The 26,024-nt window shown below is 38.3% G+C and overlaps 1 protein-coding gene and 1 long non-coding RNA gene across 17 annotated transcripts in view; one reads left to right on the top strand and one right to left on the bottom strand.

The window, feature by feature from the left end:
* The first annotated feature begins 525 nt into the window (after positions 1 to 525).
* LOC107837413 (uncharacterized) lies at positions 526 to 15,210 on the top strand. Its single transcript, XR_001663433.1, has 2 exons — positions 526 to 3,057; positions 12,885 to 15,210. It is a non-coding gene; the product is annotated as an uncharacterized LOC107837413 (long non-coding RNA).
* Positions 14,795 to 26,024, bottom strand: part of kirrel3b (kirre like nephrin family adhesion molecule 3b) — a 340,233-nt gene continuing 329,003 nt past the window's right edge. For 10 of the 16 annotated variants that reach the window (XM_016676742.1, XM_016676750.1, XM_016676740.1 and 7 more), the window contains 5 exons: positions 25,694 to 25,801; positions 23,546 to 23,629; positions 23,131 to 23,246; positions 22,323 to 22,409; positions 14,795 to 16,736 (listed from right to left, as the gene is read on the bottom strand). In XM_016676742.1, the coding sequence (XP_016532228.1) occupies positions 16,275 to 16,736; positions 22,323 to 22,409; positions 23,131 to 23,246; positions 23,546 to 23,629; positions 25,694 to 25,801 (857 nt within the window). In that variant the 3' untranslated portion in view covers positions 14,795 to 16,274. The remainder of the gene's footprint in view (positions 16,737 to 22,322; positions 22,410 to 23,130; positions 23,247 to 23,545; positions 23,630 to 25,693; positions 25,802 to 26,024) is intronic. The other 6 variants (XM_016676753.1, XM_016676754.1, XM_016676755.1 and 3 more) reach the window with 3 other exon arrangements.

Genomic DNA, 26,024 nt, shown 5'->3' on the forward strand with positions numbered 1-26,024 from the left:
CCTGCACAATATGCTGTTATGATAGTGACTACACAAGAAAAGCAAAGAAAAAGTAGAAGAAAAAAGTGACACAATTCTGCAGGTCAAGTGCTAGAGGGCATGTATTTCTTGCATTTGTATTTAGTTCTTACATTCACTTATAGTGAATGTAAGCAATGGAGCCTTTACTGGGTCCAGCAGTATATATCTTTTGTTTTTGTCTTTCTGTTGTGTATTGCCATAAAGCTATAATGCACTTAGTTGTCTTCTCTGTGGTGCCTGGTAAGGATTCACATTTTCTCCTAAACAATGTATAATTTAGCAGTTTTCACAGTACATAGCTCTAGCCTGGAAAGCATAACCAAAAAAACAAACAAAAAAAAAAGCCTGAACTATATTCTAACGCTGGCTAAATCACTTCCTACTAAATTCTTTTTGGGGAAGTTTGATGGCTATAATCCTCAATTCCAATAAATGTTGTGTTTCAGTTCTGGGAAACTGATCTATTTGTGTTCCAAAATCCACCAGTGAGGTCCCAAATGACGGAGACCAGAGAAAACAAACACAAACTCAAACATCAGTTTTATTTTCCAAATATACAGAGCAAAAGCATCATAGATTCACAGACCAGTACTGTTAAAATACAACTGTTTTTTTTTTCTCTTTACAGATAGATGACAGCCACTGCCTAAAATAATGGTTGACCCGAAAGAATTTACACCTTGTCTTCTTGTCATCAAGTTGCTGTATGTGCATTGTTACTATTTATAACATTCTTAAAATGACCCTCTAAAGCAGCGGTGGTTCTTGGTTGAATGGACAAGTTCGTCCTTCTGTGCCATTCACAATCCCCTTCAGGTCTTTCCTGTGTTTTCAAGATTGGAGTAAAGTTTTCATACATCCCTCACTTTAAAGTCCAGTCATTTAAAAGTTCTGAACAAGAGCTAATCAAATAGACCAAATTTCAAATAGACCTCAGTTGGTTGAAGCATTGACTGAGCATGCAATGCAAACTTAAGAAGATATCTGCTGCTCAGTGGACATAACTGTTTAATTTTGATCAGCAAAGCTGCCCCCAAATACCATGACAACCTGGGAGGTAAGCCATGTCATCAAGATTAGAAGCCTCCACTGCTCTATGGAATGTTCATGGTAAAAAGAAAGTACACCCCCTTTAAATTACAGGGTTTTATGTATTAAGTACATAGCTTCGGTACATAGCTTTTCGCCTTCATATTTTGTCTTCATTTTTGTTTAATAAATAACACATGGCAATTCTTTCAGAACCTGGCTCAAACCAGGTCACAAGCCACAACCTTAGAACTGACAGAGGTCCTGCTGACTTTTTACCATGACCGTATTTACTAACCCTTTATCTGACCTTGGGTCATGTTGCCAGTGAAACCTCTTGCCGTCATCAGGAGAACAAAACAACTCAGCCAACCACAGAGAACTGGAACAATTGACTTTCAGATGCTTTTTTTTTTTTCTGTTGTTCTTTCAGTTTTCAATCTAAACCCAAATAATTTTAGAAGCGGTCTGAAGACTAAAACAGAAACTCGAGGATTAACTGAAGATACTATTTTAGTTTTGGTCTTACGCCTGCATTTTGTCACAGTACTAACAAGGTATTGATTGGTAGGAAAGGAAAAACAGAGAGAAAAAGACAGAAAGCATTTACAAGTTATAAAAGGTTTATGAAGATCAGCTCAATGTCTCAAATGGCACCTGCTTTAATGGGCTTTGCCATAGATATTAACAACTATCGTACACAAGGGGAGAGCATAGATGATGGGATTCGGTTTGCAATTGATGGCAAGATATTGACCACCGGAATGCTCTGTGTGTCTTTTTGCATTGTGTCTAGTTTATTCAGACTGAGCAAAACTGGTGGTGCCGTCAACACTTTGCCCTGCTAATGAGCTCAGGCTGAGAGACTTGTCCTTAGCATACCTGAATAAAGGACTATCCTGCATCCTACTCTCTAAGAGGTGCGTCTTGTTTTTATCACAAAAGGGCAGCAACCTCTTGTAATTGTTCTGGGTCTCTGTGTGTAATCATCTGTTATGCCCTGGCATCTGTCTGCCGCTCGCAGCCAGGCAAACAGGCAGCACCAGCCGGTGAGCTGACCACAGGTGAACGGGGCACAAGTTTCCCAACATGGACTTCGGTTCCCAGGGACCAACATGGCACTCAAATCCTGTAGTACTTCTGTGCCCGCCGTAGCTGTTATGCCCATCATTCAGGGGTGAACGAGACAGAAGGCAGGCCAATCAAATATTTATCTGTTTGCAGTGCAGGAGATTCGCTGGACTGGAAAAATGTATTGGGCTTGGATCAGTACAGAAGCTGCAGTTCATAGAGGATGGGCAAAGTTTTCCTGTTCACAAGCTGAAGGTTGCTAAAAGTCTGGGCTCTGATAACTTTTGTAAAGGAATGTTACAAAAGAATTCATAATATGTACAGGTAATATAGACTAAAGCCACGTGTGTCAACAAAAAGATACAGTGTGCAGTTCAATTCAGTTACCGTAGTTTTAGCGTTCCTATACATTGTTGTGGTCAAAATGTCATACTTTTTCAGACTTTAATTTCCTGAGGTTTTACATAAATATTTGCCAATTTTTGAAATTTTGTAAATGTTCACTATGGATGTACTGAATAGATTTCTAATTTGGAACCTGCAAGATGGATGGATGGATGGATGGAAACATTTAGGTAGGTAAAGGAGATGGGAATAATGCCAGTTTCATTGTTTCATACTGGTCCAAGCCTGGAAAAAAAAAAAAAAAAAAACTCAATATTTTCTTCATTCTGTTTAGGAACCCTGTTAAATCTAATTACTACTAATAAAAAAAACTATCTTGCACTCATAAAAACTAAGAAAACTTTATAGCAAAAAAAAAAAATAAAATAAAATGAAATGACAGACATTCTTGACAGTCATCACGGTGCTGAATGCAATGCATTGCTAAGCATCTGGGCATCTTTCCCATCGGCTGACAGAATAATAACCTCTTACTGCTTCTCACTTTAAAGCTGTCCCTGGCTAAGATCATCTCAGAGCCTCAGAGTGTTGGTTCTCCTGGTGAGATCTTTCGGAAAGAGAAAGCAGCTCCTGCGAGCTGTCAGAGTAATTTGTGAAAAATAGGCAGGCTTCATGAAATTTTTGGAAAGGAAACAAAGAGAACATTATTGTCTCTCTGTATAATTTTGATACCATATGTTTGTTTGTCTCTGCAGCTAATGTGCTGTTGAGAAATCTGAGAAAAAGAAATGAAAACCAGGAAAAAGAAAAAAAATATATATAAATATATACAGAGAAAGACAGTATTACAGATTTATATACAGTCTGCTAAGTACCAAGCAGGATTATCAGCATTGAAACAGAGCTTTTTGTCTTAAGCTGTACAATGGGCACCAATCCATTTGTAAAATTAGTCCAAACCTCTGCCTCTCAAGTGGAAAAACCCCATTCAAATACCTTGAATATGATCATGTGTAAAGTGCTTACAACAACAACTTGCTTCTGTTCAAATACAGAGCTTGGTGATTCATGAACTGGAAGTTTCAAGCTCACACAGGATCCTCCAAGTGAACTGCCTCCAGCAGTGCAAACTAAGTAAAACAAAAACCACTGAATTAGATAGGACATTCTGAAATCCGTCTATGCTCTGTGGTGCATTTTTTTTAAATGTAATTTTAAAGAAAATATAATCAGCCAAAGTGTTCCAGCTTTATGATAGTATTTGTCGTTCCAGGAATCCCAGGAGTTTATCTCTCAAAATATTGAGATAATTAAAGCAAATGTAATTCCAAAGTAAAACCAGAGTAAAACTCTGAAATGCAGGAAAACATGAAGGGTTGTATGTTGGTATCATATATGATGTACTACACAATACACAGTGCCTCACAAAAAAAATATTCATACCCCTTGAACTTTTTTGTCGTGTTATGAAAAACTACCTTTCCTGCATTTCATTGGGCTTCTATATCATAGACCAGCACACATCAGTATGTAACTGTAAAATATTCTTAAAATAAAATAATGTGCAATCAATTCCAATCAGAAGTCACCTACTTATTACATATACTCCAACTATGTGTGATTTAGTTGCAGAATAAATCCACCTGTTCTGTGAAGGCCTCAGATGTTAGTGGGAAAAAAAACAAAACACCATCATCAAGTCCAAGAAACANTAACAGGGACAGCCGCTCTGTTATATCTCAGACAGACTGACACAATCTTGGTTAAATCAATTCATTTATTTTTTTTAAGACAGAATAGTGAATTACCATTTCCATTTGTTGTCTACCTGTAGCTGGCAATAAGATTACTGGAAGCTTGGATTATGAGCCTCTTGCACACAAAACCAGAACCATTCCCCTAAAGACAGAGAGACAAAAAAAAAAAAAGTGTGACAGGCCAACTACAAGACTTAGGTTTAACTCAACATGGTAAGCAGGCAAAACAAAATCAAGGACACACACACACTGGACTTGATCGTCAGACAGGTTGTATGTGTTTCCCAGGTCCCTGTTTGACCATTTTTGTGTTACCTTTGAATTTCTATAAACTCACTTAGGCAAAGAGATGTTATTACAAAATGTTCTTTTAGCGACAACACAGCTAAAACTTTTAATCAACTTTACTCTTTCACCTCTGCTTTAACTTCAACTTCCAATAAGATACCCGGGTGCCTTAATTCTCATCATGATCGCCAGATGTCAGGCAACCTTTTGTAGGCCTGACATCTGGCCTACAAGATGTCTTTATTGATAAAGAAAACATGCTGCAATGTTTTCTTGATCAATATTTTGCTGTAGATATATGCCATTATCTATTGGTCTTTGTGTTTTGTTTGCTGCTTGAGCCTTCCAAATGTGATTCTAAGACATTTCTGTGTGTTGTGTTTGTTTACGTATTTATTTTAGTGTTTATCCTTAGTTCTTGATTTAGTGGGATTTATTTTGTGTCCTGTTAGGATAGCCTATGTTACCATTAATGTTTAATATTGGCAGTGGACATTGTGTCAAACGAAGGTGTCAGAACAAATCTGTGGATTTTCTCGAAATGCATTTGTCTGTTTATCCCAGCAGGTGGCATAGCTGATGTGCTTCTTCTGTTCAAAGGGTTTGCCAGTGTAAAAGTCATAAGCTGGTTTCTTTCTTTTAATACCAGCAGAATCCTCTTCTTCATGATTCATGTATCTTTTGTGACTCTCTGTCTTGGATGTTAGTATTTTATAAAGCACTATTGTTTATCATGAGACTGTCTCTCTCTTACCTGCACTTGGCTGTGGAAGAAATACAAATTAAAACGGCAAGTAGCGTTTAACAGCAAATCACAAAAGCTCACTTTTGTCTGTGCATCTTCCCAGTCATAACTGTTGACAGCCAATGCCGGGAGTGGTGGGATTATTGCACAGTAACGTAAATGAGCAGCCTTTTGTTAACATCCCCAGATAGCTGATCAGGTTTAGGGAGGGCTATTTTTTCCCCCTAATTTGGTGTTGGCTAGTAACAAATCATGTCCTCAATCTTGCCCAATGAAATTCTTCTCCCTAGCTGCACTATCGTAGCTGAAGTCCTAGATGACTGGCTGTCTGAAGCCATTACCAACACAAGTCACCATACTTGACCCAAGCTATGTAAACAGGTAAAGATTTAAGATGAAGCGTCTTGTTTAAATATTTTAGGTAACACTTTATTTGACGGGGTGTGCATAAGACTTGCATGACACTGTCATAAACATGACATAACGTCCGTCATGAACATGAAGGAGTCATTATGAATGTTTACAACTGTTGTTATGAAGTGTCATTTGGAAAATAATGACACTTTTAATGCAAAGTTGCTCTAAACGTTGCATTGAAAGTCCATTAAAAGTGCCAACCTTGCATTAAAATGTCATTATTTACATAGTAATGCAAAGTTGGCCAGAAGCATCTGGAGAAGAAAGAAGTACGACTTGATGACTCTACAGCCCCGTCTGCGTTTCTTCAAATCTTCAACCTCAAGAAGAAGGCATGATCATGAGAGAGAGGTTATGTGACAAAACAACCAACTTATTATTAAAAAAGAAAAAAAAATTGCAGCATAGGATGTTGAAAGGAAGGTATCTGGAGGCTCTCTGTTTCGTATTATGCTCAACACTATATTTTCTGGAGACAAGGATAAAAGCTGAGTAGTTTGCTTACACGTGCAATTAGTGGTGTGCATTATAAACCTGCTTTCTCTTGTCTTCTTTCACATCCCATGTTACGCTGTAAGACACATGTTGGTTGAGTGAGTTTTCTGTCAGAACACCTGTCCTTAGAAAAGACAAATTACTATAAAGAAAGAATTTCATTGACAATTACATCACGAGAGCAGCAGTATGGAAATTTAGTTCAACATGTCAGTCAACTCCTCTTTTCTGCTTGCTATTAAACCATATGGTTTACATTGCTGGTCCTATAAACACGTTTGACTGACAATCTAATCAGGCTGTGTGTGCAGAGAGAAAACACAACAATTTTCTGAATGTGAATGCCGCCTGACACCTAACAAAATAATGACAAGAAAAACATGTTTCTTTGTTGAAGGGATTTTAGCAATGGTTTTGACATTCCATTCATGCACCTGCTGTTTCACATTTTCCTTCACACTAGTGAATGCCAACCCTTGGAAAATGTTTTGTAACACATCTTGGTACACCAACGGTTAATCTGCCATTCGCACTATATTTTCACTACTCTTGTTTTATTAGTTTTTAAATGGAATTATTTAACACGGCAGTTCACGACAGAGTAAGTGGTTGGAGGTGCTCACTGGAAAGGAAAGACAATAACTTATGTGGCAATTTTTATTTCCAACTTGGATCTGTGAGAGGAGATGAAAGCCACAGGGAGATCCACGGGCTCGCTGTATTGTCAGCGACGGCGAGATTGAATAATTAGTGCCTTCCAGGAACTAGTTCCAAGAGAGTGTTTAAAGTGATAATGTAGGCAAATGTCTGGGCCGAATCAGTTCAGTAATGAGTTGGAGCTCGGTGATTAGTTAAATCCATTGCAAATGGCATGATTTGTGTAATGTTTGGAAAACACAGTCATTCTTTTTTTAATTTTTCTTTTGGAAGTTTTTCCAGGGAAATCATGTCGCTGGCAAATGGATTCCTAATATTGAGGCTAAACTGGCTGTATCACTTGCTTTGAGGCTACCTTATGCTGGCACAGACCGTTCTTTGTGTGCTTAGTTGTTGGCTTAGTTTCTCTCTCCGAGGCCATGCTGTGTTTACAAATCAGAGAATTGTTTCTGACTCTGACTAGACTGCCACATCTCTCTGCTGCTGACTGCAAGTAGATTAATCCAGCTAAGACTAATTGCCCTAGCATTGTATTGACTATATGCATGAGGGAATTCAAATCACTTTTAAGTTTCAGTTCTGTAGGACTGGAGCCAGCACTTGAGGAGAGCTACAGTGTTTGCGTGAGTACATTTAGTCAGGCGTTAGACTGGGATGGTGCTATCAATGGATTAAAGGTCTTCATGTAAATGTGATAATGGAAATCTGCTGACTGCCCTAAGAAGCAACAGAAAGGGGAAGTGAATAAACACCCATGTTTCTGCTTTTACCAATTGCTGTTGGGGGCGGGGGGAGAAAAAACAAAACAAAAAACCTCGAAACAAACAGGAAAATTTTGAAAAACTGATCAAGGTGCCTTTGTTGTTCCTACAGAGTATTCTAGGTGAAGCACAGAAGGTGGCTGGGGGAGTCCGATTTCATGCAAAATGTGTTTTAATGTGTTTGGAAGAAATAGTGCAAACTTTTCATTCATCTTGAATTTTTAGTGCTGCCAAATCATATAGTATCCTGTGAGTTTTGATTCATTCTTGTTTTTGCCTTTTTGTTTTTCTTCCAAAGAGAGCCTCACATTATTTTAATCTTTTACCATCCAATTGATCAACAGCTCTGGAGGCTTTCCAATAGTCTTTCAAAGTTGTTTTTTGAAATTTTGCTGCTTTTGTGCTCGTGTTCAGTTAGATGGTCAACCATTTCAGATGTGTTTCGACAAGGATAATTTAGAATTTCTGAAGATAATGTGAATTTTATTCGTACTGATTCTCTCATCAATAGTAGAAATATGACATATGTCAATTAATTCTTTGATAACTGAAGAAATCTCGAACTCTGGAAAACAACAACAAGAAGGTGACATGGCATGGGATGGTTTACAGGAGGAATTACAATACTTTATGTTCAGGATTTTAAATGCTACTTCCTGGTCCAAAGCAACAAGAAATGTACAAGAACAATGATGCCTTCATTTAATCACATTTTTGGCAATAAGGCACAATGAGGACTGTTAGAATAGCCTATGTTGCCATTAATGTTTAACATTGGCAATGCACATTGTGTCATTGTGTAGAACTCATACCTTCTATTGACGTATGAATTACTTTTCATACCTCAATAGAACAATTGCCTTTTTTCTTTTTTTACACACAACAATAAACAAAATAAAGTGGATTTTGTGCAGTTGAAAAATTACAGTATTACAATTGTGGTATTTCCATTAAATAACAAAAGAAATTAAAATCATACATGAATAAGTTATTTCAAATAATACATAAATTAAAAGCATGGCAGCAATGAATGTAAACAGTTACCTGAGATATATTCATAATTCAGCCATGGTGCTGATCTTCTATCAGCCATCAGAGAAGACGTTGGCGACTTACTCAGGCGTTGGAGTGTCAAGCTAGTTGGGAGTGGATGGGAAAGCAGTCCTTTAGAGAAATTGTAGTTTGCAATTTTGCAGCAACATATTTGAATGACACACAGTTTTTTATGAAATGTGCAATGCTGTGTATAGCTCTAGTGGAGCCAGCTGCACATTTCCAAAAAAGAAGGGAAAAAAAACAATCTTCCTCCTACTATTTCCTGTCATCTTCTGCGTGGATTTTGCCAGCAAAATCATGACTTGACTGTTGATATCATGACTTGTGTGATGCAAAAAAAGTGTTAACCATTGCAGCTCTGTGAAATACATCTCAATATGACTGAACCCCTCCCTGCCCCGGCTCTCATTCTGGCACAAAAAACGTTTTATTGAAAAATTGAAGTTTTTTCTAAATTGGCTTGCTTCCTTTAACCAGATTTATTTTTGTAATTTCAATTTGCACAATTGTGTGCTTAACTGAAACACAGCTAACATCAAAAAGCACTCAGGTAAAACTAAAAGATTCCCATAGGATGTTACAACACATGTGACAACCCAGTGTGAAATTCAGCAGCGCCTAACTTTAACGAGACTGAAGGGCCCTTGGAAAATTCTCATTTTTCTTTTTCTTTTTTATTTCCATACCTCACAGGTAAGCACATTCATCATTCTAAAAACAAAGGTTAATGTCTAGAATTCCCTCAATTTCATAGAAAAAAATTAACACAAACTTACCAAAAGTAGATTTAAAATGTTGTTAAAGCTCTTAAATAGACATTTGTTCAGTGTCGTGACACTGAATATCTCGTTTGAATGTCTCTGCTGGCGAGTGGCAATCAACTGTGAGAAGTCATGGAAATGTGTCATGACACAGCACCGACTATATGGAAAAAAAAACGGCTTCAAAACTTGTTTTTGCAGTTGAAATGAAGGTCAGAATTTGAGCAAAATCTTTAGCTGCATTATAGGGATTGTGTTTCACAATATTCAACCTATCTAAGTATAATTTAGGGCATATCACAAAGCCCTGCTATACGTTCAATTGAAGGATGACTCATCTTGTAAGTCTTATGTTTGGACCATGCTTTTTTTTTTTTTGTATTTCTTTAAGACAACTCTTTCAGAGTCTGTTTATAATCTTTGTTGTTTTCTTTTGGCCACCCTGCACAATATGCTGTTATGATAGTGACTACACAAGAAAAGCAAAGAAAAAGTAGAAGAAAAAAGTGACACAATTCTGCAGGTCAAGTGCTAGAGGGCATGTATTTCTTGCATTTGTATTTAGTTCTTACATTCACTTATAGTGAATGTAAGCAATGGAGCCTTTACTGGGTCCAGCAGTATATATCTTTTGTTTTTGTCTTTCTGTTGTGTATTGCCATAAAGCTATAATGCACTTAGTTGTCTTCTCTGTGGTGCCTGGTAAGGATTCACATTTTCTCCTAAACAATGTATAATTTAGCAGTTTTCACAGTACATAGCTCTAGCCTGGAAAGCATAACCAAAAAAACAAACAAAAAAAAAAGCCTGAACTATATTCTAACGCTGGCTAAATCACTTCCTACTAAATTCTTTTTGGGGAAGTTTGATGGCTATAATCCTCAATTCCAATAAATGTTGTGTTTCAGTTCTGGGAAACTGATCTATTTGTGTTCCAAAATCCACCAGTGAGGTCCCAAATGACGGAGACCAGAGAAAACAAACACAAACTCAAACATCAGTTTTATTTTCCAAATATACAGAGCAAAAGCATCATAGATTCACAGACCAGTACTGTTAAAATACAACTGTTTTTTTTTTCTCTTTACAGATAGATGACAGCCACTGCCTAAAATAATGGTTGACCCGAAAGAATTTACACCTTGTCTTCTTGTCATCAAGTTGCTGTATGTGCATTGTTACTATTTATAACATTCTTAAAATGACCCTCTAAAGCAGCGGTGGTTCTTGGTTGAATGGACAAGTTCGTCCTTCTGTGCCATTCACAATCCCCTTCAGGTCTTTCCTGTGTTTTCAAGATTGGAGTAAAGTTTTCATACATCCCTCACTTTAAAGTCCAGTCATTTAAAAGTTCTGAACAAGAGCTAATCAAATAGACCAAATTTCAAATAGACCTCAGTTGGTTGAAGCATTGACTGAGCATGCAATGCAAACTTAAGAAGATATCTGCTGCTCAGTGGACATAACTGTTTAATTTTGATCAGCAAAGCTGCCCCCAAATACCATGACAACCTGGGAGGTAAGCCATGTCATCAAGATTAGAAGCCTCCACTGCTCTATGGAATGTTCATGGTAAAAAGAAAGTACACCCCCTTTAAATTACAGGGTTTTATGTATTAAGTACATAGCTTCGGTACATAGCTTTTCGCCTTCATATTTTGTCTTCATTTTTGTTTAATAAATAACACATGGCAATTCTTTCAGAACCTGGCTCAAACCAGGTCACAAGCCACAACCTTAGAACTGACAGAGGTCCTGCTGACTTTTTACCATGACCGTATTTACTAACCCTTTATCTGACCTTGGGTCATGTTGCCAGTGAAACCTCTTGCCGTCATCAGGAGAACAAAACAACTCAGCCAATCACAGAGAACTGGAACAACTGACTTTCAGATGCTTTTTTTTTCTGTTGTTCTTTCAGTTTTCAATCTAAACCCAAATAATTTTAGAAGCGGTCTGGAGACTAAAACAGAAACTCGAGGATTAACTGAAGATACTATTTTAGTTTTGGTCTTATGCCTGCATTTTGTCACAGTACTAACAAGGTATTGATTGGTAGGAAAGGAAAAACAGAGAGAAAAAGACAGAAAGCATTTACAAGTTATAAAAGGTTTATGAAGATCAGCTCAATGTCTCAAATGGCACCTGCTTTAATGGGCTTTGCCATAGATATTAACAACTATCGTACACAAGGGGAGAGCATAGATGATGGGATTCGGTTTGCAATTGATGGCAAGATATTGACCACCGGAATGCTCTGTGTGTCTTTTTGCATTGTGTCTAGTTTATTCAGACTGAGCAAAACTGGTGGTGCCGTCAACACTTTGCCCTGCTAATGAGCTCAGGCTGAGAGACTTGTCCTTAGCATACCTGAATAAAGGACTATCCTGCATCCTACTCTCTAAGAGGTGCGTCTTGTTTTTATCACAAAAGGGCAGCAACCTCTTGTAATTGTTCTGGGTCTCTGTGTGAAATCATCTGTTATGCCCTGGCATCTGTCTGCCGCTCGCAGCCAGGCAAACAGGCAGCACCAGCCGGTGAGCTGACCACAGGTGAACGGGGCACAAGTTTCCCAACATGGACTTCGGTTCCCAGGGACCAACATGGCACTCAAATCCTGTAGTACTTCTGTGCCCGCCGTAGCTGTTATGCCCATCATTCAGGGGTGAACGAGACAGAAGGCAGGCCAATCAAATATTTATCTGTTTGCAGTGCAGGAGATTCGCTGGACTGGAAAAATGTATTGGGCTTGGATCAGTACAGAAGCTGCAGTTCATAGAGGATGGGCAAAGTTTTCCTGTTCACAAGCTGAAGGTTGCTAAAAGTCTGGGCTCTGATAACTTTTGTAAAGGAATGTTACAAAAGAATTCATAATATGTACAGGTAATATAGACTAAAGCCACGTGTGTCAACAAAAAGATACAGTGTGCAGTTCAATTCAGTTACCGTAGTTTTAGCGTTCCTATACATTGTTGTGGTCAAAATGTCATACTTTTTCAGACTTTAATTTCCTGAGGTTTTACATAAATATTTGCCAATTTTTGAAATTTTGTAAATGTTCACTATGGATGTACTGAATAGATTTCTAATTTGGAACCTGCAAGATGGATGGATGGATGGATGGAAACATTTAGGTAGGTAAAGGAGATGGGAATAATGTCTGTTTCATTGTTTCATACCGGTCCAAACCTGGAAAAAAAATAAACTCAATATTTTCTTCATTCTGTTTAGGAACCCTGTTAAATCTAATTACTACTAATAAAAAAAACTATCTTGCACTCATAAAAACTAAGAAAACTTTATAGCAAAAAAAAAAAATAAAATAAAATGAAATGACAGACATTCTTGACAGTCATCACGGTGCTGAATGCAATGCATTGCTAAGCATCTGGGCATCTTTCCCATCGGCTGACAGAATAATAACCTCTTACTGCTTCTCACTTTAAAGCTGTCCCTGGCTAAGATCATCTCAGACCCTCAGAGTGTTGGTTCTCCTGGTGAGATCTTTCGGAAAGAGAAAGCAGCTCCTGCGAGCTGTCAGAGTAATTTGTGAAAAATAGGCAGGCTTCATGAAATTTTTGGAAAGGAAACAAAGAGAACATTATTGTCTCTCTGTATAATTTTGATACCATATGTTTGTTTGTCTCTGCAGCTAATGTGCTGTTGAGAAATCTGAGAAAAAGAAATGAAAACCAGGAAAAAGAAAAAAAATATATATAAATATATACAGAGAAAGACAGTATTACAGATTTATATACAGTCTGCTAAGTACCAAGCAGGATTATCAGCATTGAAACAGAGCTTTTTGTCTTAAGCTGTACAATGGGCACCAATCCATTTGTAAAATTAGTCCAAACCTCTGCCTCTCAAGTGGAAAAACCCCATTCAAATACCTTGAATATGATCATGTGTAAAGTGCTTACAACAACAACTTGCTTCTGTTCAAATACATAGCTTGGTGATTCATGAACTGGAAGTTTCAAGCTCACACAGGATCCTCCGAGTGAACTGCCTCCAGCAGTGCAAACTAAGTAAAACAAAAACCACTGAATTAGATAGGACATTCTGAAATCCGTCTATGCTCTGTGGTGTATTTTTTAAATGTAATTTTAAAGAAAATATAATCAGCCAAAGTGTTCCAGCTTTATGATAGTATTTGTCGTTCCAGGAATCCCAGGAGTTTATCTCTCAAAATATTGAGATAATTAAAGCAAATGTAATTCCAAAGTAAAACCAGAGTAAAACTCTGAAATGCAGGAAAACATGAAGGGTTGTATGTTGGTATCATATATGATGTACTACACAATACACAGTGCCTCACAAAAGAAAAAAATATTCATACCCCTTGAACTTTTCTGTCGCGTTATGAAAAACTACCTTTGCTGCATTTCATTGGGCTTCTATATCATAGACCAGCACACATCAGTATGTAACTGTAAAATATTCTTAAAATAAAATAATGTGCAATCAATTCCAATCAGAAGTCACCTACTTATTACATATACTCCAACTATGTGTGATTTAGTTGCGGTATAAATCCAGCTGTTCTGTGAAGGCCTCAGATGTTAGTGAAAAAAAAAAAAAGAAAAACACCATCATCAAGTCCGAGAAACACAGCGAACTTGTCAGTGGTCCAATTGGGGAATGTATTCAAGGAGTATTAGGTTCTACAGCAATATCACAAGCTTTGAAAGTCTTGAAGACCATTGTCCATTTCACCGTCCAGAAATAGAATGAGTAGGGCTTTCCAGCTAACAAGCCAAGCAATGACAGCATTAATCAGAGAAGTGAGCATGAGGTAATTTTGAAGGAGTTAGGAGTATGTCAACAGGACTATCATTAGTCCTGCACTCCACAAATTTGGTCTGTATGGAAGGGTGAAAACATAAAAGGCAATAAGAAGTCCAATTTGCAATTTCCCACTAGCCATGTAGAGGAAGAATCTGCCAAGATGAAACGAAAGCTTAATTTTGTGGCCTTTATACTTTGTGTGTAAAGGAAAACAAACACTGCATATTGCCCTGAGTACGACAGAAAAATATGATGGAAGCTGATCAGAAATGATGGGAAGATAGCATAAAATACATACATCCTTTTTGTTCTGCTTCATATTCACTTTTACTATGTGATGGTCTATCACCTGAAATCCCAATAAAATACATTAAAGCCAATAGTTGTAAAAAAAAACAACATATAACTGCTAAAGTGGTGTAAACAGTTTTGGAAGGTACAGTGCATGATGTCTTTTTTCTACATCTGCTTTAAAAACACAGTCAAAAAAAAATCACTTTGTTGGTTCTGGTTAGAAAGAAATGGATCGAATCATTAGCTTTGGCTTATCACCTACTTGAATTCGCAGGGCTTGGTACTTAAAAAAAAAAACAAAAACAAAAAAAACTCTGGTCAATAGTCTGGGTTTTCCCATAAAGCCCCATAAAAAGAACAATTATGATTACAAGAAGTATTATGGTATAAAAGTTAGTGTTTAAGTGGCTAAAGGCTGAGTGCAGCATCAGCAACTGGGTACTGAACGAAACCTAATATATGTCACAGTGTGAACAGGCATTAGCTTTCCACCACCGTCTTCATAGACAACATAAAAACTGAAAATAAATAAATAAAACCATCTCTATCTGTTTGTCATGTTCGACCAGCACAATCACCAGTAGGTATACAGTCAGGATGCACTAAGCCCCAGTGTCAACAGTGATACTGACAATACTAATGGGGTATTCACACAAGTAGCTAGAACATGATGTTTACTTTTTATTTATCGGTGTCGTTGATGACCTTTAGATTTAGAAGAAAAAACAAACAAACTGACAAATGCAATGCAAGTTGTAGCTTGTGAGCTTTCCTCTTTTATGTGTCTTGGAACTAGATTTGGTATCAAAACATAATATTGGACAAAGCTCCGCATAAGCTGGACAGCTGATAGTGTTTGCCTATCTCACTTTGTAAGTTAGCAATGACCCAGTTCAAACAGACCCTCAAGGCAAAACAGATATAGACATTAAGAGGCGCTTGTGTATATTTCTGCGCGATGTGGAAAATGAGTCAAACATTTAGATGCTTGAAAAGAAATTACAGTCATGTGTGGACACTGATGTTTTATCGCGGCGTCGAAGCATGACTCAGAGATTTCAATTGAGGTCTTAGATCTTCTTCTTGCGAAGCTCAGATATAGAAAAAGAGGGGGAAATAGGCGTTCGTTTTAAAGTTCTCCTCCGCCTGCAACAACTTAACCTTCGCACACAGTGTGAACGGGCAAGGAGGAAGTGTTGCAAGTTATAAATTTAACAGACAGAAAATAACATGCACATTCACTGTTGTGCTTTAAACTACAAGAGGGCAGCAGGACGTTGGCTTTGTTTCATTGTCTGGCAGTTTGTGCAGAGTGCTGCGCTGAATGCTCACTTTTTCTCTGTGTCACAGTCTTCAGAAAGCAAATTTGGTCCATGCCAGCAGAGCTGATTGTCACACAAAGCCTTTGAAATCATGCTCTCTGATTCCTTAACAATCTGAATGCAGAAACCAAGTATTGCAAGTTAAATTTCAAACTTGTAGTGTCTGTATTGGCAAATAAGCTCTCAGTGGCACATCTGTATTTTGGGTCAAAAAAAAAAGGGATAGAGGAGGATTGATGATTTAAGCATGAAGGAAATATAAGGCTTCTTGATTCATTTTTTTTGGGGACATTTTGATGTCTAAGCAGGTCACAAGGTCCATCAAGCCCAGTCGTCGTTTGAGCGTCCCATAGGAATTTTTTTTTTTTTTTTTTTACAAACACTGATACTTCAGGGGATCCTTAACAGTTTTACAATCCTGACTGCTCGTTGCTCCTCATCCAAACACCCTCCCTCTCTAGCGGTCAGACGTGGGTCTGCATCCGCTTCTGGAGGGGTCGGGTGAGGTCCGAGTTCTGTGAGGACGACTGGGAGTAGTGGGAAGAGGAAGAGGCGGACGCCTTGCTGTCTTTATCAAACTGCACATAGCCGTCCGGCTTACTGTAGCTGCTGATGCTGCTGTCGCACTGCGTGTCAATGAAAGAGCTGGAGTCGCTGAGCGAGCCACGCTGGAACTCCCGCTCGCAGAGCTCGATGGAGCTGCTGCCCATGCCAAGCACAAAACGCTGGCCATAGTCGTACAGGCGGTTGGGGCCTGCCCCCAGCGTGGAGTAGATGTTGGTGAAGGACATGCCTGTTGGCACTCGCTGCTTGCCGAGGGTGCCGGTGTTGGTGGAGTTCCTCACCTCGGCGGTCTGATTCCCCGTCATGGTCGGCGTGTGGTGCTCTTTGAAGGTGTTGACACTGTAATAGCCATTTGTAGGGTCCTGTTGAAGACAAGAAAGAAAATACAGATGACAGGTGAGAGGACAGTTGTTTGCTCGAATGTTCAGTTCCAGTCGTCATACCGTTATATTCAATAAATTAGAAAGTGTCAGATGAAAAGCATCTTTGAAAACAACAACTGTTTTAAGAAGGTATTGAACGTACTTTTCATCAAGCTTGAGTTTCTGTAGAAAACGTTTTTTTTTTATTGGTCTGATATATCCTAATGGTTTTATTAGTGGTGAGTGGAAAATTATAATCTACAGAAATAAAGGCTTGAAAACATCGGCTTTTGTAAAAGTATTCTATATGCCAGCAATGTGTTTCACTTAATAAACCGAAGTACTGAAATAAATCCACTTTTCAATCATCTTCGTGTCATTGAAGGTAGAAGACCATTTATTTCCGCTTGATTCTCATCTCCCTTCAGCGATCCGTCTGAGATTTGTCCCATTGAGTTCGATTTCTCAAGATGCATTTCATCAAGTAGTGAACAGAAGGAAGAGTTGCGAACAATAATGATAATTTTCTGTGCTGTTTTAGAGTTGTAGACTCCCTGTGGTTTTAGTTTGGCAATGGCAGAGGAGGAAGTGAATAAAGCCAATGAGTCCATGTTGGCCAGACTTACAAATACTGAGCAATAAAAGTTGAGACAAGAGCAATATTTAAGGCATTTTATTGCTGGCAAAGATGTTGTGACCCTACTCCCAACAGGCTTATTTACAGCACACACAATTTCCACTTCCCTCTGTATGAAACAGATTAGAACAAGCAGCTGAATTTTAATCAGGCCAGTAAAATACACATGTTTTATAAACACCTAAGCTGTTTGTAAAAGTAGTGGAATTCCTCTTTTCTCCTAGCCTAAACACACCTAAAAAAAAAAAAAAAAAAAAGATAAAAAATATTTTTCGAGTAATTAAAACAAAATAATCTCATAACTGCTTTTTTTTGTTACATACAGGAAGCCAAGGCTTCCTGCCAAGTCTATGAACTGGACCCTTAATAAATGTATAACTCTATGCAACTCGAGATCAAGTAGACAACAATAGAAATAAGTTCAACGTTAATTAACAAAGTTGAATCTGGTCTTACTTTATTGATACTCTTTATATAAGAGGTTAGAGGCAGTTTGGCCAAACTGCCTCTAACCAAACAACACAAAGTTTACAGTTCGCTTCGTGTGTCAAAGAAAGTGCAGATGAAACTTGGTGTGAAGGTTTGGTGTGCTACAACTCTGTCCTTGAATCCACGCTCCTCACTAATTAAGCCTTGGCTCAATGCTCAGTGTGGCATCTGTGTCACTGCAAAGTTCACATGCATACCAGCTTTAATTAGACCTTAATGGGTCACAGTGTCTGTAATTCCATGTCAGCGTCGGAACTGCTTCTGTGGTTACAGCTGTGCCACTTGTTTGTCTGCATTGTGTTGTTTTCTAAGGGTCCAGCCAGGGGCATGTGTGCTTTTTTTTATGTTCTCCTATGAATGGATGTGAATGTCAAGCACGGCGAGTGTGGCTTCGAATCTCAAAAGAAGCGCAGCTCATAATGGGAGAGACAACCTGAGAGGATCCTCGTTATGCTTGTCATTATCTGACAGCAGACAGGGAGATTGTTTGCGTCTGGCCTTTATCTCTTGCTCGGTCTGCTCTCGCCTCATGCACGCTGTCATTAAGGAGGATCAAAAAATCTGGCCCCCGAGGCAGCAGCAGGTAAGCAGGCAAACACAACAGAAGCACACTTCAGGGAGCCCGTAGCAGCCAGCAAATGGACAAAAGCAAAAACGAACACAGTGGAATTTGTCTCTCCATACAAGATTCAAGAGACAACGTGCAGCGTTACTGGATGCCACCCTGCATCACTTTAACATGTAGGTTTAGGACATTCTTGAAAACAACCGACTAATGAAATGTCAGAATCTCTTTGAAAGCAGCGGAAGGTTTTCTCGTTGATTGCCTCTTCTCTAAATATAGTTGACCTGTTTGTTTTTGTGTGAGTCGCTTTATTTTTAACATTTGTTCATAAAAAGGAATGAAAAGAAACTTTTAGTATTTTCCTACTCTGTCGTAATCTGCACGTTCAATGTCTGTGTTGTGATGGAGTTATAAACATGTGTCATATTTTCAAGTGGAATAGTGTGGAGCCGGTACCGACAGGCAATAGCTTACATGCAGCATTCAGACATCTGAACGACTTCATAAAGTCAAATACTCAAAAATATATGTAGCAAAATAGGAAGTGTTTGTACACAGTCTGAGAAACTATCATTACGAAAATATGATGCAACATGAATACATTTTCTTTCTTTCAAGCTACGATGCTATTTTCTTGGTTTTAAATTAGATTAGTCTTATTGGAGATGAACCTTCTGGCTACCCTTTCTCATCATATGTCACAGGAACGGGGTTAAAAGTTATTAATCAATACAATCTAGAGTGAAAACAATTGTACATCTTCAGAAATAACCATCTAACACCAAGTAGTCATTGTATTAAAATGTTGACACAAATAATGATGTTTTGCAAAATGGAGATTTTCTTTTTGTCGCCTCTCACTCACATGCAACCAAGTTTTTCAAAAACAACTTTGCTGTACTCATATGAACTGGGCATCCAAAGACTATTAAAACATTGAAGCAGAGTCCCACTTTGTATTTTTAACTGTGATTGTCAATGCAGTACCAGTGTTCAATATAGCAGTTGTGAAAAACTGTGGACTCAGTATGTTGTGGGAAAATAGGAAATGCACCGCAACAAAAACCAGTAAGAAGTTGCTAGAGCAGAACTGAAGATCACAGCTTTCTTTTTGCTAAATATTCTAGTTGAAGTCATTAAGAAAAAAAAAAACGCCATGCTTTAAATAGCAATTTGAATATTTTAAAATTGAAGACGTTGTGTTCAAATTCAGCTTGTTTACAGAGTAAATCTGATCTGTTTCCAGGTGTGGTTGAAACTCGCAGTTGATTAACATACTGGATTTATTTGCTTTATTGGTTATTTATATTTATATTTGTTATTGGTTTCAGCCAATAAGATCAAAAGATCACATGACTTATTTGCATTGCCAACACATCACTCTACCCCGTGCCTGTAGTGGGCCATTGAAAAAGAAGACCCCGGCCCACACGTTCTAGGTAAATGCTCGCCTATAGACAACTTTTGCTGTCAGGGTAAATGCTGAGAGCTGAAAAGAGAATTTTCCACACTGCCGGGCAGCTGCAAACATTCTCCAGAGTACAGCGCGCAGACGGATTCTTTAGCATCAAAAAGAGATCAACAGGACAAGGACATCTTCAAGCCAGCAGGCGCACATCCGTACTTCAGATGTGCGCCTGTCGGCATCCACCAGAAAGATATCCGTAGAAAGAAAACATGGCAGAACCACTTATATGATTAGGACGTCTACAGCAACACCTTTTAGTTTCTGATGGGATAAGTTTCAGAACTTTTGTCTTTAGAACACTACAAGACAAATAGCACGCCACCAGCATGTACATCTTAGTCTGTAATGAGTTTGATATGACGATGACCAGGCCAGAGAAAGAGAGTGAGCTGTGCTGACTATCTACATCTATTACCTGTAACACTTAGAATAAAAAGAAATAAAATTACATTGGGCTTTCCTCTGGCTGAAAGAAAGCATTGTCTAACATGCCGTACTTAATAATGTCTCGCGCTTATTTAGGGGGGTTGGGTCAAAAGATTCGATTCTTTTGACCGGCTCTTCACCCTAAGCCATAGTGGAGTCTCAGTTAATGACAGTTGCTCTTTGATTTTTACGACACTGGTCGACTACAATTCTCTGCACATGCGACAAAACCTATTATTTTTATTTAATTTAACATACTGTTTAACATACTGTTTTAATCAGCAAATAAATACAAGACAAGGGTTTTTATTTTATAAAAAAAATATTTAACTAGCTCCTCTGGGAGAATGCCAAAGGCATTATCTGGCAAGCTGAGAAACAGAGTCTCTCCAACGTGTATTTAGGCACAGTTTAATTCCACTGGAGTTCAGGATTCACAAAATAATAATTCATGACAAAGACTCACAAGACATACTGCCTTGTTGGAAAATGGAACAATAGATGAAAGCTACGAAACTAGATAAGCTCACTTTTGTCTGTATACCTTCCTATTCATATCACAGTCAATGTTGAGAGGGTGGAGAGTTATGCAACTTACATAACTTATATAAAGAGTATCAATAAAGTAAGACCAGATTCAACTTTGTTAATTAACGTTGAACTTATTTCTATTGTTGTCTACTTTATCTCGAGTTGCATAGAGTTATACATTTATTAAGGGTCCAGTTCATAGATTTGGCAGGTTAAATTTGTTAAAGGGCAAGAGATTGGGGTTAAAAAAATATGTACTATCCATAATGAGCAGTTCCATCAATTCCTCAACACTTCAGTCTCTGTATGTGTTGCCATCTGCCAATGACAAAGACCCCAGCCAATAGTGACACCGACATGTTCAGAAGTGGACAAATTCGGCTCTGAAAAGTTTCTGGTGAGACAAAACTCAGTAAAATGTGTGTATGACATCTCATGTCATTTTCTGTCCTTCTGACCAAAATGCATGTCAAAAGAAAAACACATGGTGAAATCAACTGATGTGTTTCATTTAAAAAATGTGTGTGCATGATGACCGCTAAGCTCCTTCTGAGGGGTCATATCACTTTCAAGAGACACAGGAATATCAAAGCATGAATGTGAAATATATGAACAATAAGCTGTTTTGCATTGTAAAGGATCATATGAAACATTTGATTGGATTGGACGCGACTGCTGTGACATTTTATTATTTTTTTAAAATGTATATTTAAAACCAAGCTGAATAGAAATGGCAAAAAGATAAGGAAGCAGAGCAAAATATATTAAAAGATGGATCTACCTGGCATACAGTGGGTGTCACTGATCAAAAACTGGGTGAGGTACCAGAGGTCAGTGATTCGTACATCAAGCTTCTAAATTTATCACTCTGTTTTCTTTTTTGCTGCCGCCAGAAGGGCTCAACCTGAGTTGTGAGTCACATTTTGTTTTCCTCACTTGCTGTGATTCTGCCGCTGCCTATTTAGTGTCGCTGAGATTGAAATCTGTCTCACAGTGGAGCTGGCCAAGTAGATTAGATTGAGAGGAACACCGCAACCTGACTGCTAACAGTAGGTTACGGTGCATGCCAGCTATGTAATCAATTTTGAATTTGTAAACTTTTGAAGCTACTTTTTGAAAGAACCAACACAGAACGACAACTTTTTTTTTTGTCCTTGGAAAAAAAGCATAAATTCAAAAACTTGATCCAGTAAAACTGATAAGCAAAAATTGAGAGGGTTGAAAATAAAATTGAGAGTATTCAGAATAACAATAAAAAAATACATGCTGTTGATAAATACCCAACCCCTTTGCCAGGGCCTTTATACTTTTAAATCAATGTAGGAGAAGAATTATTGCTCTTTTAGTTATTTTAGTTCCAGAACTGAAGCCCTTCATTTGCCCCCAAGGTATTTTCTCTCCCACCACCTTCTTTTCCCTATTGTTCTCCCAGGTTCTCGCATTCGTGCCGCCATTGATCATGAGCCGTACCTTAATGTGCTGATACTCCTTCTCCTCCTCTTGTAACACCTCCAGCTGCTTCAGAACAGATTCCTGCTGGAACTCTCCTCGTTCAACCTACACAGACATCAAGTAAAGTATATTAAGAAACGGAGCCGTTTCCGAGGCTCCTGCGCTCACAGTAAAAGAAAAAAAAAAAATGTTCTGAAGCAAACTGGTTTAACTTTTATCACTTGTTCTTCTTTTTTAATATCAGTCAAACATGCTACACCTTCACTCAGGGCTGCCAGGCGGTATTAATAATTCATCCATGAATATCTTTTATTTATCTTTACAAAATGCAGCTATGTGAGGTAGCTGAGTTCAATTCTCTGCACTCACATTTAATGCAGTCTGCAATGCAACTCGAAAACATTAAAAACTAACAGCAAGACGACCAAAGTTAAAGCTCAAAAGAAGAAGTACTCTACTGAGCCAATAAGACATGTAGATAGGAAATCTCTGAAAGGATCACATAGTATGCACCTTTATATGTCGACTCTGGTTTGCTCCTTTCATGTAACCGACGGTACACAACGAAAAAAATCATTCCCGGGACTAAAACACACGTTCAGTCTAGATGCCTTTTTTCCACGTCCATTACTCATGAAATAATTTATTCCACGGAAAACAACACAACCAGCCGTAGCGTTCATTCATTATTTAGTTGTCGGCCCTGAAAGGACGTGCAGATGCAAAACAAAAGGAAAAAATAAATAAATAAAAGCTGACAACTTCTTTTTGCAAACAGAAAAAAAAAGAAGAAGGAAGTGTAAAGTAAGTATGCTGTGACACTCACACTCACCATCAGCTGTTTCATGGAGTTGTGTTCTTCATTTTCCCGGGCCGCGTTGTGGTCTTTGTGCACAATCTCCACCCGGATGTCGTTCTTTGCAGACACGACTCCCTTCAGATCTGCCGTGAACAGACAGCGCAAACAACGCACCTTAATGAGCTGCGACAAATGGCAATCTGTATTTGTTGACAGAATAATTTGCACCGTTGTAATATTTAGCAGAGACACCCCGGGTTTGCTCTGTTAGAGCGCACCCATTTCCCGAAAAACAACACAAAGCATTATTAATCACATTGTTTCCCTGCCAACACAAGATTATCTTTTCTCTTTACAGAAATGAAATCTGCAGTTTCCCCAACGATGGCTCATTCTGTTCGGGACAAAGCGGATGTTATTCTGTCATATAACAAGGTCTTACTTTCTGTCTTAATTTTGCTTGCAACTTCTCTCTGGTGAGCACAGATGGAGACGGGCAGTGAGGGCATAACCAGGTGCACTTCCTCTGTAGTATACAGACAATAGACATGCTGAAGGGACCAGTAGCACACAGCGTGGTTTTTTGGATAGAGGCAGCAACTGACTGCCTCTAACTAACTTGAGTCACTTGGTTTATGGGCGGGTGGCAGCAAACAAAATGGAAGATGTACAGAGCCTCCACAGCAAGTGCAGGCCAGACTGAGATTGCATGAAATGAGTCCTGATCGCAATCTGGCTCTTTCTGCACCACCAAACAAACAAACAAACAAACAAACAAACAAACAAACAAACAAAACATCCATCTTGACCAGTGATTCATCTTGTGATAATTGTGTTGAATCTTTTTTTAAAAACAAATCTTTTGGGTTATTTGTATTGCACTGATTTTATTTTATTTTATTTTATTTAAATCAAAGCAATATCTACACATGCAAACAAACGTCTTGGCACCCCAGGGAAAAAATGTTAAAAAGCCTCAAGATAAATTCATGTGTTGTTAAAGCATAATCACTGACAAACGCAGAAAGAACCAACCTTTGACTTGATTACATTTATTCAGTGGGAGGAAAGTGACCAAACTAGCTTTAAACAAAATTGGCCTTGGCACAATTATTGGTAGCCTTAACAATAATTTTACATGGAATGCAATGAAATTTCTATGAGTATTCAACTACATTTTGTTTTCTTGGGGTATATATATATTTATATATACCCGATATATACCTCTAGACAAACTGAGCAGGGTGGTGAAGGAGGTGCCTTCAAAGTTCATTCTTAGAGAAGTGCAGAAAAGAGTGGCGTCTTGGGGACAGTAGATCTAACGACTGTTAAATACTGTTTACACGCCTACCAGTTGTTCAGGAGTTATCTAAAAAAATAAAAAAGAAAAGTGTTTTCTGTTTTACCATCACCAGCCCTAAAATGCTGAGTCTGCTAAATGCTTATGTACCTGTGCTCTTAATCAAATGAGACTAAGATTTAGCTTAGGGCTACTTTTGGGTCTGGTGTGAAACAAAGATTAATATGTGAAAAAACACCTCAAGCTAACAGTTAACTAAGGAGGAGGAGCTGTGATACATTTGTCTTTGCAGTTGTAGGAGATTGTAAGAAAAAAAAAAACTGTAATTGGACTGAACAATAGGGCTTTTCTGGTGGTACAGACCACTCAAAGGAGCCTGCATTATGAGTCTGTTTCACCCCGCCATGTTGTTTGGACACTTGTATACCAATCCATAGCTTAAGGTTAATTGCATTTCTTAAGGCAATTAAGAAGTAGCAATGTAACCACAGCTTTCCAACTGCAACATGACGACCCTACCTAGTGATTAACAGCTGCCACTGTCTGGGAGATGCTACTAGAAAACCAAAAACATAGTTTCTGTTTTTCGTTCAGCAGGATAACGAAATTCATAAAACAGTGGTTCACCAGATACTACATCAAACTTCTTGCGTTCCCATTTTACTCCTTATACCTAAATCTAATAGAAAACTAGATGGATCAATGGATACAGCATGTGCACCGTGTGCACAAGCTGTAGTCCTCAACGCAGTTGTCCTGGGCTTGACCTCTGGTCTCAGGTCATTTACATTATTTCTTATCTTTCTTTCTCCCATTTATTTTCTGTCTATTTACTCTTCAATGAAGGTCATTAAAGCCTAAAAAAATGTGTGAGATTAGCTGAACAGAAGAGATCATAAGAGAGCCAGGACTTTGGATAGTCTGGAGAGATAATGTAAAGAGGAATGTCAGAGATCCTTCTCTCTGTATCCTTGTGAAGTCTTATAGCATGGTGCCACCAGTAACAATTATTCAATTAGATTTTCCTCCTCACGGAATAAAACTGTGGAAATGAAAAGATAACTTTTTTCCAGTATATTCCACTATATAAAAAAATAAAAAAATAAATATTTGTTCAAGAAAACCAGAATTTATTTTTAGGCTTTTTACATATCCATTCTGGAGGCGACAACACATTTGCCCCCATCTATAAATTTAAACAGATGGACATTTTTTCCAGAAATGCTCAGGCACAAAACCGCGCTCTGGCATGCATGCTTTGGTGGAGACAAAAGCATAAAGGAGACATACTTCTCTGGGAGCGGGTGCAGCAGAACGCGCTGATGGTGCCCATTAGGACAATGAAGGCGACGAAAGCTCCCACGGCGATGCCGATGATCACAGCCACTGGGAGAGATTCTGTAGAAAGCAACATCAAGACATGTCCTTCTATAATACAGCGCCACAAATATCACACATTCATACCGAACATTGGACATGGCAGGAGAGCGCGTGATATCAAACAGTCATTGTGAAGATGGTTTCTTTGGCTTATTTTTAATTGTCTGCGGCAGCACGTTGTAGAAATAGACGAGAACAATGTTGCAAATAGGAAGCCGTACGCTCTACCAGCAGCAAATCC

The sequence above is a fragment of the Poecilia formosa genome, unplaced genomic scaffold (genome assembly GCF_000485575.1).
Source record: "Poecilia formosa unplaced genomic scaffold, Poecilia_formosa-5.1.2 Scaffold141, whole genome shotgun sequence".
Classification (NCBI taxonomy): domain Eukaryota; kingdom Metazoa; phylum Chordata; class Actinopteri; order Cyprinodontiformes; family Poeciliidae; genus Poecilia; species Poecilia formosa.